A 13,370-nucleotide genomic window follows, 5' to 3' on the forward strand; every position below is an offset into this window, starting at 1 on the left:
AAATCCAAAAATTAGAAGAAACATATTCGATTGTTGGATATTTTTCCAGGTTGCTGGTGCTGGATTGGACCCCAAAAACATAATCACAAAAATACAGGGTAGAATAAAATAAAAACAGGTTTCTGTGCTTCAGTGGTGCCATCTGATGGATCTGGCTGTACACAGCATTGGAAAAGTTGCATGAGCTACAGTACTAGAAAATTGATATTTTGCTTTTTTCTTAAGAAGATTGTGTGGCTTGGTTTCCAGTGAGTTTGGTTTTCACCCTCCCTTTTTTTAAGTATTTAGTGTTACTGGTAGGGGTGTGCTGAAATTTTTATTTTCCAAGTATTTCCTTTTAAGAAATTTTGAAGTTGTTGGGTATTCATTTAAATGGAGTAAAATGTGTTCATCACTCATCACAAAACAACTTGGTATGTCGTTTTTGCAAAGTTTACGGCCTTGTATGGCAGTAGAAACACCCCTAGTATCGTAGTATGCTGTTCCCTGTCAAAAATGTGATGGTGTAACACAAAATATAAAAATAATAATAATGAAACAGTTCAAGAAGCATTTTATTCATTTTATTAGTGTGTGATCTGCTGTGCTTAGTGTATTTTGAGATTATGACTGTGTGCTAATTTATTTACTGTTAATTGAAGGCATGTTTTGTATACATGGCAGGGATGGAAATGTATCGTCTAGCAGTTTCATCCACTCCAGGTTTTAATACGGGCTTGATTAGCCCCAGTGTATAGGTAACAAGCTCAGATGTGTGTTTATTAATCTCACCGTAAAACCAGGAATGGCTCAAACCTGCTATTAGATTGGCCTCTGCCAGCGCGTGTTTTAACATTGCTGTGTTTTCAGTCCCTGTAGACAGCGCCCATGCACCAGCACGACCTCCCAAACCACTGCCCCGCAGGACCACACCCGAGCCACATCACAGGAAGGCATACAGCAACAAGACCGGCGAGGAAAACGTTGACGCCAAAATCGCCAAACTGATGGGGGAGGGCTACTCCTTCGAGGACGTGAAAAGGGCTCTGATGATCGCTCAGAATAAAGTGGACGTGGCTCGGAACATTTTGCGAGAGTTTGCCTGCTTTCCTGCAATGTCTCCAAGACTGCAAAACCTGTAACGATAAAAAAAAAAAACAGGCCGTGTACACCAAGCGAGACCCGGAAGGAGATATCGGACATGCAGGGGATTTAAGATTCAGCAACAGGACTGTGCTCGGCAGGCATCGACAGACAGTTGCAATGGGGTGGCGGGGCGGGGCGGGGGGGGGAAGACGGGGGGGGGGGGGGGGAAAGACGGGGGGGGGGGGGGGAAGACGCAAACAAAAAAGCAGCTCTTTTATCTGTGTTGCAGTGACTGGAGAAATGCACAGCTAATCGATTTTAGCCATAATGAGATGAATCAGGGTTGAACTGACGAAAAATTAAAAAGTTTACTTCTTGAATGTTAAACCTGTGAAAAGCTTGTTTACAGTTTTTTTTTTTTTTTTTTTTTTTTTTTTTAGCCTTCAGGTTTGCTTGTGCTCTTTTTCACGATGTTCCCTCTTCCCCTCGGGAGCGTTCAGTCCAGATGCCATGTTTCAGACCCCGTTCCTGATCATGCGCTTTTGCTGATGGGGACTCTTGAGAATTTGTGTCCTATTTGCTAAAAGTTTGATATAAAAAAAAAAAAACCTGTTGGCATCATTTGTGTCTTGAAAATGCTTTAATGGACTGTGCGTTTCCTTTTATCAAACTGATGCAAAAAGAAAAGCATGTGGCCTTCACTACTGAGTCATTATTTTTTTTCTGAGAAGATTTCTTGATATGACCAATTAATTTCTGAATGTACAGTGCATTATATCTTTTGTGTGTGTCCGCGCGTATGTTGACCTTTTGTAAGATTCTGGGGTAGCTTTGTGTTTTTTTTTTTTAATTCTTACTCGACGATTTGCAGAAGACACATCCTCTAGTGACTGAAATGCATGTCCAGTACTTTCAAAAGCTGCATTGCATTACAGTGCCGCACTGCGCAAATCATTTACAGTACTGATTGTGAGGGGGTGAAACGAAACAAAAAAACAACTAAAATAGGTGTTGCTTTTGACACTGTCCAGCCCACCATGCTGGAAGATCGAACTTCCTTCCTGCCTTGCCTGTGGCCAAAAGTTTTGCATCACCTAGAATTTTAGGATTGACATAATTAAATAATTATATGAACATAATTTTAAAATCTTATTTAATATTGTGTAATCAAAGAAACTAGAAAATTATATTGCAAGTGTCTGCTGGAAGCCATAATAGTACAGTATTTCATGTTTAAAAAAAAAAAAAAAGTATATGGGAAAACTACAAAGCGGTATGTAATTCAATATGATAACGTAACATTATTCAACAGGTTTCATTTGACTTTATGAAGCAAAATGTGTTAATTCTGCAGGGTGCTGCAAAACTCTTGGCAAGCGCTGTAGTTCCAAAGCAACAGCTGAGTTGCTCAATAATTCACAGCGTCTGCACTGCCTTTCATCCACATACCAGGCCTGACCTGGAAAAAAAAAAAAAAGAGTGATCCTGGCCATTTTAGTTTGTGGTTTACAAATCCCTTTTCTTCTGTTAGACAGCAGGCTTGGTGGTCCAGTGGTTAAAGAATGGGGTTTGTTACCAGGAGGTTGCAGGTTCAATCCCAGCCACTGACTGTGTGTGACCCTGAGCAAGTCACTTAACCTTCTCCTACATCTCCGTCCTTCGGATGAGATGTAAAACCGAGGTCCTATTGCAAGTGACTCGAGCAGTTGTCGATGCATAGTTCACCCCGCTAGTCTGTAAGTTGCTTTGGATAGCCGTTTTCATAAAGGCAAGCACAATGCAGTGAAAGTTTATCAGCACAGCAAATTGTTCTATAACTCTTGTATAATGGGTCAAAATCCACAGAAAAAGGAATATTGTGTCCATGTGCCAAAAGTATAATTGTGGTGAGCAGTTTAGCAGAGGTAAGCTTTGAACAGTAGTTGTACTGTATATATGTGTGGTTTTGGCTTTCATAAAATAAAGCAGCCAGTAAAATAATGAGTTGTGTAATGTGATGCTCATTAGTCTTATCTAAAAAGAAAAAAAAAAAAGTAATAATACAAATATTTATGGGTATGGCTGGAATGTAAAAACTACATCTGTAATCCAGCCGTCCCAAACCCACTATAGTGCTACCCCATGTCATACGATGCCCTCCAGGTGCTGGAATATTGGAAACCTGTGTGAAACTCTGAACTGATCACTTCTTGAACCAAAAGGTAACCTTCTGCCTGAGCCTTTGGGGACAGCCTTTCAGGGGCACGTGTCGCTCGCATTGTTAAACATAGGGCAATGGCAAAGGATATGCTAACGTGTCGCTGCTCGGAGGGCTTCATGTGAACACGTTTACCCAGGCTGCGTCAGTGCAACCAGGCTCCATGGATGTATCCTCCGTCTTATTTATTACAATGTGAAATTAACTTTGTTTAAATACCAGGTGCATCTGTGTTTTTTTTTCTGTTCAGGTTTGCAGTTCTGAACATGAAGCATTGTTTTGCATTGGTTCTCTGATGTTTTTGTCTTATTATTTTGCATTGGTTCTCTGGTGTTTTTATCTTAACTTGAAAGTCTGAAGCCGAGGCCGAGTCAGATACGGTGTGGCCCTTGATTTAGTTCTTCTAGGAAGGATTTTCAAAACCAGATTGCAGTATATATTTTTGGTTTTGTTTTTGTGAAAAGCTTCAGATGGTGTGTTTTATAAAAAATGCCTTTTTTTTTTTGTCTAACATGGAAAATAGTGATGTGTTCAATTAATTTATATTTTATTAAAACATTCTCTGGATGTTTTTCCATTTTTCAGTAACCTATAAATCATCTTGTGAAATGTTTTATAAAACCAGTGCTAACAACTCTGTGTGCGTCTCATATTTTTTATTTAATTATTTTTTTTAATTACCTCTAGTAGTGTATTGTGGAATTTCAGAAGAGGCGATTCGCACGGTGGGTATTGCCACGTAAACAAAGGTCCACACTGAGCCCATTTGCCCCAACTAAGTTGAGTGCAAAAATCTGTCAACTTTGTACATCCACACAAAATCAACACATTGTCTAACTTGTTGCTCTGATTTTAAGGGTTTGAAACATATAACTTCCCTGGCAGTATTAACCCACAGACTCTGATTATATTTAGCACTGCAGAATGTTCTTCAGAAATGTTGCATATTAATTCCATCTCTAGCAACAGATGGGGCTAGAACAGGAAACACAAAAAACATAGCAATGCAGTAAACTGTGCAGCATAAAGACAGTTTTCTCACATCTCCTGTGCATTTCAGCAAGATGTGAGGAAACGTGATGATGTCATACTACCCATGCATGGTGTGTGATGGGAAAGAATATAGTGCCTTCTAGAATTTCACAGATATCTGAAATCGTGTTTTTTTTTAGTTGGCACATTTCCTCCCATGTCCTAGCACACTTTCATTGTGGTTCTCTAGCTGATTCCCCCAACAGAATACTTTGAGGCAGCTGAACAATGCAATTGATCATTCTAATGGGATTTTAAAATAGGTGCCACAGCAAATCAATGTTTGCATCTATAATTCTAAAACACACATTGCAACAACATGTAGTGATACTAAAATATACTGAATTGAAGAATTTGAGTAAGACTGCTTTCTCTTACACAAAGAAAAAGCACGTTAAAGGTTAGATAATTAACTAAAAGAAAGGCCATAAAAACTGGAGTGATCATCTTTGTAAAGCATTGCTACTACAACTATTAAATGTCCATGTCTTGTGTATACATCCTAAAGAAGAAATGCTGTGTGACTTGGTGTAATACATTGTACACGCAACACAAAGTTAACAAGGAAGCAACATCAGGTGTAATTGGGATTTTTCTTTTCAAAATGTACACTTTATTTAAAACAAAAAAAGTACAAAAAAAAATATCAATATTTACAGAACAAGTATGACCACCTCTCATATTCACCCTCTCTTTGGTTTCACTGCAGACCTGAACAGATTTCAATTTCTGAATGAACATAAAAAGTACTTTAAAAACAGTGGGATACCATTGGAGCACAGCTAACAGCAGTCTTGTCTTTTTTGTTAATTTTATATAGATCTGTTTTAATTATTGAACAGATAAAAGCATGATTATTTTAACTGTTAAAAAACAATTCTGACAACTTCATTTCTAAATGGTGAAGGCCTACATTAAACAGGTCAAAAGTTCTACTGCCTAACTCCAGAACAGCTATTGAAGCACTGCTCCACTCATCCTGCCCCTTGCAGTATAAAAACAGCCTTACGCCAAAAAAGGTAGCACATTTAACACCTGGACCCAATATTATGTACAGTGGATCATTTTCGCATTACAGTGGAACACAGAGTGTGTCGCTTGTTCTCTCACAGAGTTTCATACACAACACTGCAGGGGTGGGAGGGTGTAGTGTAAAAGGAAAGTTTGTAACACATTTATACCATGCTTTTTGAACACTGCAACATAGCTTTCTTCCCCTTCTATCTAATGTAATGAAGGAAGCTAAAAGTCAAGTACGTGACTGAAAACAAAGCAAAATTCTGATTTCTGCCAGAAACTAAATTTGTTATTAGTTAATATTAATTGTGTAACACATTCTCCAAACCTCAGCACATCCACAGCATGCATTCAGCTCAACCTTGAGAATTTTTTTTTTTTTTTTAATATATATATACAGATACATCCTTTATTTTCTTTTCAGTACTTTATATTTGTAGTGAACCACGATTTCCACATTGCCTTTTAAAACAAATAACACAGTAATCCATCAGTAATGGAAAAAAAACCAAACAAAATGACGACAATTTAAAACAGCACAAATAAAAATTACAAGGGATGCTGTTATTGCGTCTAATGAACTCGGGACATAAATAAAATAAATGTATCACGTAGGATACAAGGTAAACTGTTTACCAGGGCATGCAGCATTGGGGATTGGGTGGGCTATAGTGCTGTCGGACTATTTCCCCCTTTTATTTATGAGCAAATAGAAGTGTTTGTCAAGTGCCTCAAATTATGAATGGGCACCACTAAAATTACAAGTCTACAGGCACACACATATATATATATATATATATATATATATATATATATATATATATATAATATATAAACCGTTGACAAAAGCATTCAACAATAACACAAAAAATAAGCTTTTCTTCAAGTACAGACTCACAAAAATGAATTCACAACAATCTGTCTGACACAAGTTAGTTAACGTTGTTAATGAATTCACAACAATCTGTCTGACACAAGTTAGTTAACGTTGTTTCTTTGAACCGAGATGGTGGAATGCTTTAACTTGTTATGTGCATTTCTGAAAATTCCTTAAAGAAATTAAATAAGTTGTCTGCAGAAGGAGGTGCGCATTATAACGTTACAGAAGACTTCTTCATTGATATCCAACCAAACAGCTTTACGATAAAGTTCCAATTAAAAGTCTGATATGACAAGGGAGGCCGTTACTGTTTCTGCCCTGAAAAGAGAAATCATACATAACTTATCTAATAAAAAATTAAAATCACAATTGGAGACTATTAAAACCCTTTTCACATTACAGAGGAAACTTAGCTAACAAAGACTTTCTGTTCATTTATTTCATCAATAGGACATCAGAGATGAATGGCGTTCGCCTTTTGTTAATTTATGCGATTTTTAAATGCTTACATTTCTGAACCCTCCAACATGGGTTGTTTTACTTTAGGCCTCTGATTTGTGATTGTTTTCTTCAAGTTTTTTATTTTCTTCATGTGATCCACGGTCCTTTTCACCCGTTTTCCAGCTTCCTTGCCTGAAAGAGTAAAGATTTCCAAGTACATTTTTAAAACGCGCTCTTAATATGCAATGCCCAGAAGAAACTCAAGCAAAAATGTAAAAGGGCATCTTAAAGATTTAACTGAAGAATTTGCAGGGATGGAAATAAGACTCCTATTGCATAGCTGTTTCACCCGTTCCAGGTTTTAATATGAGCTTAAATTAACCACAGCAAAGAAGTAACAAGCTCAGCTGGGGTCTTATTAAAAGACTAAAACCTCACAGTAAAACCTCTATTTGTCATTTAAAATCTGTGGTAGAATCATCATTTACAATACATAGTGGAACAAAAAATGTAATCCTGAATTCACACGAGCAGCCGTGTGTTTGGTCTGGTCACAGCTTTCCTGTTCCTTGCCTTAACCAAAAGCATTCTCCTTTAAAGAATGCAATAAGAGTATCTCACGAAAGATGCATTGACCATGGCAATGTCTCTCAGGATATTCTGATCAAACGTGTGAATGGACAGAATACCCTTCTCCTTTTATAAGTTTATTACCAATCCTTTTTAAGCAGGATAGCTCCAAAAGATATGCAACATCTAGACGTTGCTGTGCTGAGCTACATAGACACATCACCTTTCAATTTCAGGGTTGCTTACTTTGATTTCTTCATGTAGATCCAGTAAATCAGACCTGCAACCAGAGCTGCCACTATGAGACCCACCACGACTCCTACGATCAGTTTGGTTTGGTCATTTGTCTCTCGAGAATCTAGAAATAAAGATAGCAATGTCCACACATCTTACAAGGGACACAAATAAATAAATAAAAACACTATATGTTTTGCATTAACCCATATGTTGCATTTTGCTGGTCCGGATGGCTTAGCTATGATCAGTAAGTAGGTGTTAATAACATTATAGTTCCTCTTTTGAGATCTTAGAAATCTATGGTTTTATATAGAAAAAAAAACAAACAAAGAAAAGATGAATTAAAAAAACCCAAAACAAAAGACATTTCAATGATAAATAACTATACCTTCTGATTCATCTGATTTGCTTGATGGCGTATGGACTGAAATGAAAATGTAAAAAAACAAAAAAAAAAAAGAAATACATATAAATCTCAAGCACGGTAAACAATATATATAAAAACGAACAAATACATACATAAAAAAGGACAAGCTCAGATTGCGACACTCAAACAGTGGACACAAACTCTGACAAACAATCGAATTCTTTGTGCCCTACAACAGGTCTTCCCATGAAGCAGCATCCCCCCAAAGCAGAGAAGTGAAGAACATGACCTGCTCCCCTTCACTGGGTTTAAATGCAAAGTCTGCAGTCATGTATTATCAGCAACATATAATGGCACTAACAGTGCGCACATTAGGAAGTAGCATGATTACTGACCGCTTTCATGTGAGGAACAGTATCATTTTAATAGATTGTTTGCATGTGTGTGGACAGGAAAGTCAGATTGTTTTCACTACTCACAGGTAGAAACATTGACCGTGTATTGGTCTTGCCCCAGCTTGTTAGACACAGTGCAGTACACAGTATCATTTCCCTGTGGAATCATAGTGATGGTGTGGGTGAACTGTCCATTGACATAGGGGCTCTCGTTCACCTGAGGGAGAAAAAACAAGTTTACTGTAGAGATAGTCAAAACTGGGCTAATGAAGCAACATGCATTTGCTTTCCTTCAGGCACTGAAATCAGAAAAAAAATGTGAAGGTATACAGTAGCTGTTTTTAAAAAAAATAAGGTTGTAAATAAATAAATAAATAAATAAATAAATAAATAAATAAATAAATAAAGAAAGAAAGAAAGAAAGAAAGAAAGAAAGAAAGAAAGAAAGAAAGAAAGAAAGAAAGAAAGTGTTTAATATATATTTTTCCCACTTAGGTTTCACTCCTTTCCAACACTAGAGGGCACCCAAGCACTTAACTTGCTGATCAACATAGTTCAGGAGACAGGAAACCATCACCTCTACCAAAAAAAAAACACACAATCAAAATAACTGTATTCCTTCCTCTAAATCTCATCCAAGATATACAAAGCGCTTCTCCTCTGTGACCCATCTCCAGATCCTCTGCTGAGACACACAGTGCTGTGGCAGGACAATGGTATTACAGCAGTGAGTGCAGATGCACACATTTCAAATGAGGTTCAATCACGCTGCCTCCCTCACAAAGCTTTCAAGGGTCACGTCTTAATCCAATTCACAGAACCCTTTAGATAACCACATAGAGGAAGCAGACAGGCTGGCTCCCCTCAAAGGACAGCAGTGGTGCTTATCTTGTACCACTAATAAGCACTTCCTTTTAGGTGGCTGAATCTGAATATTGCCACACACATGAATTCGTATCAGAAATGCACAGACTGCCCTGTTCAAATTCAGCACACTATATGTTCATTTAAGATGCTCAGTTCCCTCCCTTCTATACAATTACAAATGTCACAAATCAGTGTTTGTTATTGCAGTGAACGTCTGCGTTTCCCGGAGGAGTAATTGTGATCTGTGTAAGATTTTGTTAAATCCATGAAATGCAAAGCAACCAGGGTTGGTGCTTTACCCTTAAGCTGTTTTCTATATCCTGATGGGAAGCCATGTCAAATACTTTCATGAGAGCTATGAGATTTCATAAAAGCTGCTTGTTATATTGCAGGTGAACTATCAAGCCATCAGAACACAGGACATTCCTCTCCTTCCCTTTTCAGAAGCCCTTAAGTCATACAAAGGACCACCATAAGTTAATCAATTCTATTATTACTCTGTTATTTGTTCTTTATACTTACAGTGCTGGCATTGACGTTCCAATGCACAGTGGGCTTGGGAGAACCTTCTACAATACAACTCAGGGTCTTTGTTTTCCCATCTTGCCCAGGTTTCTTGATTAAGTTTTTAATATGTGGCTTCCCTGAAACAAATCAAAACAGCATTGTTGTTATTGTATAATAATCTACACAATGTATAACTGCTCCCTGAATGAGAACTATATATTGTAACCCTAAATTCTCGTCACTACGTATGGCTGTAAATTGAGAGTGCTACGTTCAACCTTTACATGATGTCAGGTCTCTGAGGGTGCTGGTGTTTGAATAAGGAGGCTGTCTGAAATAATCTGTTGCTAGAACATTAAAATGACAGCTCTGGCACCAATCCATAATCTGCTTAGACTCCAAAGTCTTACTACACCTTCTACGATGAGTTGAAAAGAGCTGGTTTTCTTCAGGCCCTTCACAGCAGCAGCAGCAGTCACTTCACATTCATAATTCCCAGCATCCCGGTAGGCTAGCTTCTGCAACGTGGGGGCGTCAATCTTCACATTGTCCTGGAAGACAGGGCAGAGGGGCATTACAGAGCTGTGTTGCAGTGCCAGAGAAGTCTGACAAATCATTCGATTCAGTCCACGACAGAAATCGGAGCTCCTCAGCTCTTTGTAATTAACACACTGCAATGTGAAGACCTTTACAAAGGGACAGCAACAGCCTCTCGTCCTATCTAGGTAGAGTTTGTAAAATCCAAGTTGTTAAATAAACCAGAAAATCATTCTTATTGCTACAAAAATCCTTCTGCTGCAAATATGAAAACGTACAGCAGTGTCCGTGTGCTGCCAATACCAGAGACAGAGCGCTGGTTAGTGCAATTTGTAGGACACCGAGTCATGTTATCTGTTTGGATAAGGTTTTACTGTATAGCAAAAAAGCATTCGCATTATAGAAACCAGAACCTGCTACAGTAACAACCACCTACCTTCTTCCAAGTAACAGCCAAATCTGCAGAGGAAGCCTTGCTTAATGTCACATTCACACTCTGTCCAACTTCTTTGGTGACACTGCCAACTGGGGTCAACATCATGTCCAGATCTATCCCCCCAAAAAATACAATATTCAGATACTTAAAACAGGCACAGTGCCTGTACATTTATTCATTAAACAAAACAATATCTAACTCCACCAAGGAGTGCTAACTAAAAACTTTGACAAGTTTCAACTATAAACCGGACGGCTAAGCCATTTACCGGTCACCAAAACACTTGTTCACCAAGACAAGTTACACACAGTATACATTATGTATATATAATTATATATATATATATATATATATTATATATATATATATATATATTATATATATATATAAGTTCATTCTCATGTGTCTGTAGGTTAATGCAAGGTTACACACTAGCACAACTGATGGGAATGTTCAGCATATTTTGGTCCAGCTACTACTCCTGGTTTACAGCCCATCTGGAGAAAGCCAAATGAATAACGGACCAGACCTGCTTTCAGTCATTATTCCACAATGTTAGAACACCAAGCCACCCACGCTTTACCCGTATTTAAGTGTGTAGTGGAAACTCTCAAGCATGACACAAAGCTGCTGACAAAGGAAAACTGAAATGACATTTATAAACAAAACACTTACAATGCACTGTGATCGTCGCTGTATCTTTGAGATTTTCGTCATTGAGCAGGGAGCAACTGTAATCTCCCGTCATGTTTCTTGATACACTTTCAATAGTGTAATTGTTAGAATTCTCAACATTTTCTTTCTTATCCTAATAGATACAAAAAAAGAAGGTGGTTAAGCTATCTGAAATGAACAGGTGGAAACGTTGCATTCAGCAATATGAGAAGTGCCTAGACTGGAAAGCACGCTCACGGTGATGTCAGAAGCACAGAGCTGCAATGGATTGCAAAGGGAGCTTGCCTTTAAGAAGAATGTGAAGCTGGCTGGTGGGGGACTCCCATCGCCAGAGCATTTCAGAGTGACACTGTCACCCTCTCGGATAGGGCTTGGTGTCAGCACTTCAATTTTGACCTTCTCAGAGGGATCTAGAAGAAAAGAAATGCATTTTAAAAAATAAATAAAAAACAAAATGCAAAACTACAGCCCAGCTATACTGGATTGAGGCAGTCCTCCCACGACTAGAACAGCTCCCCCTATGGCCAGGGGACTGGTACTGTACATAGCGTCTACAAATCATATTGCATCAACATGCTCACACCCTGAGGTGGTACAACAGGCAAACCTGGTCTACTTACAGTAAATGGGAAAAGTCACAGGGCCAGATTCTTGATCTTTGTCCAGAAAGTGCTGGACGTTGCAGGTGAAATTGGCCCTCACGTCAGTTTTTTGAGCCGCGTACCTCAGCACGGATGTTGTGGTAATAAGCCCAGTAACAGGAGCCTGCATGGCAGTGTCTGATATATCAACAGCTTTACATGAAAGAAAAAATAAATTAAATATGGTAAAAATGAAAGCATCTACTTTACAAAGTTAGTGCCGTTGACAACTGTTAATCAGATTTGTTGAAGTGTTGAAAGTTACGTATTGTACAGTTCAAGTTGGAAAACCTCCCCAGTTGTAACTGCCAAACATTTCAGGTTGTATGTTAAAATGATTCACTTTTCTTTTTATCTTAATGTTACATTAACTACTTAACCATATTATAGAAGATAAAAGCCCAGAACTACATAATAGCAACTCTCTTGCTTAAATAACATTTTAAAAAGCTTTCTTACTTTTACCATCAGACTCCAGAAGAGCTCCATTTCTATACCATGTAGTGTTGCCCTGAGGATTGCCATCCTTTGAAATGCATTTACCGATCTGTCAAAAAAAAAAAAAAACAAGCTCCTTACAATTGAGACGAGAGTGATCTGCCATCTGGTATAACGAATAAAGAAAACCCCTTTTCAGGAATATTACATCTACAATATTACAGTACAGTCTAAATCCATACGACTGGCAAAGAAAGAAAATTTAAAAAAATACTTTCCAGTCAACATGTAGATAAGCACGAGAAAATGTTTGCCAAGTGGATTACCAAACATGGGACGGAATGTTCAAATCAGACAAATTCCATGCTGTGACTAACTTGAATACAGCATGGTACAAGATGGAATGCTGCCCAGGTCAAGCAGGAGACTAAACACACAGCAAACAAACCAAGCTAGCAACCCACACGGGTGCCAGGATGACAAGGAGTTTACACAACTCTTATAATACAAAAGAGATGACGTTCGGGAGGTGGTCCCTCCCTTATAAATGCTTCCATTATTTCATACAGTATATTGCTACAAAATATTTTTAATGCATCTTGCTACTTAGCACTGCACATGCAGTTGAAAACAGAAAAACTACTAAACCAAAAATTACCATTTGAAGTTTTCCAACATCCAGATACTTTGGGCTTTCTGTAATCTCAGGTTTGGAAGGTTTCTCTGCATAGAAAAAAAAAAATGGACTGAGCAAACCAAAAAACAAATTCTAATAAAAAATATGTTGTATTTAAAAAAATCAAGGATTCCATTTTATTATTATTATTATTATTATTATTATTATTATTATTATTATTATTATTATTATTATTATTATTATTATTAATAATAATAATAATTGTATTTTATGTTATTAATTTGGAGGGTACAGTGGGGGGGACATTGTTTTACACAATACCTTTCTTCAAGGTTTGTGGGTAACCAAAACCCTTGTTCACTTGTCTTGGTGACCGGTAAACAGCTTAGCCGTGCAGTTTACAGTTAAAAATGGTCTGACTTTAGTTAGTG

General features: G+C 37.8%; 2 protein-coding genes across 5 annotated transcripts in view; one reads left to right on the plus strand and one right to left on the minus strand.

Annotated features, from left to right (window-relative positions):
- Positions 1-1,150, plus strand: part of LOC117407470 (E3 ubiquitin-protein ligase CBL-B-like) — a 63,891-nt gene extending 62,741 nt beyond the window's left edge. For all 3 annotated transcript variants that reach the window (XM_034923435.2, XM_059030892.1, XM_059030893.1), the window contains one exon: positions 850-1,150. In XM_034923435.2, coding sequence (XP_034779326.2) covers positions 850-1,121 — 272 coding nt within the window. In that variant the 3' untranslated portion in view covers positions 1,122-1,150. The remainder of the gene's footprint in view (positions 1-849) is intronic.
- Positions 1,151-4,868: 3,718 nt separating this feature from the next.
- The window catches only part of LOC117406560 (CD166 antigen homolog), a 37,797-nt gene continuing 29,295 nt past the window's right edge, over positions 4,869-13,370 (minus strand). The window contains exons 4-16 of one of the 2 annotated variants that reach the window (XM_059030895.1): positions 12,961-13,025; positions 12,324-12,411; positions 11,844-12,017; positions 11,509-11,633; positions 11,224-11,356; positions 10,549-10,661; positions 9,991-10,126; positions 9,591-9,712; positions 8,286-8,418; positions 7,828-7,863; positions 7,449-7,560; positions 6,701-6,824; positions 4,869-6,509 (exon numbers count right to left, since the gene is read on the minus strand). In XM_059030895.1, the coding sequence (XP_058886878.1) occupies positions 6,734-6,824; positions 7,449-7,560; positions 7,828-7,863; positions 8,286-8,418; positions 9,591-9,712; positions 9,991-10,126; positions 10,549-10,661; positions 11,224-11,356; positions 11,509-11,633; positions 11,844-12,017; positions 12,324-12,411; positions 12,961-13,025 (1,328 nt within the window). In that variant the 3' untranslated portion in view covers positions 4,869-6,509; positions 6,701-6,733. The remainder of the gene's footprint in view (positions 6,510-6,700; positions 6,825-7,448; positions 7,561-7,827; positions 7,864-8,285; positions 8,419-9,590; positions 9,713-9,990; positions 10,127-10,548; positions 10,662-11,223; positions 11,357-11,508; positions 11,634-11,843; positions 12,018-12,323; positions 12,412-12,960; positions 13,026-13,370) is intronic. The other variant, XM_059030896.1, reaches the window with a different exon arrangement.

Source organism: Acipenser ruthenus, chromosome 9 (assembly GCF_902713425.1).
Source record: "Acipenser ruthenus chromosome 9, fAciRut3.2 maternal haplotype, whole genome shotgun sequence".
Taxonomy (NCBI): domain Eukaryota; kingdom Metazoa; phylum Chordata; class Actinopteri; order Acipenseriformes; family Acipenseridae; genus Acipenser; species Acipenser ruthenus.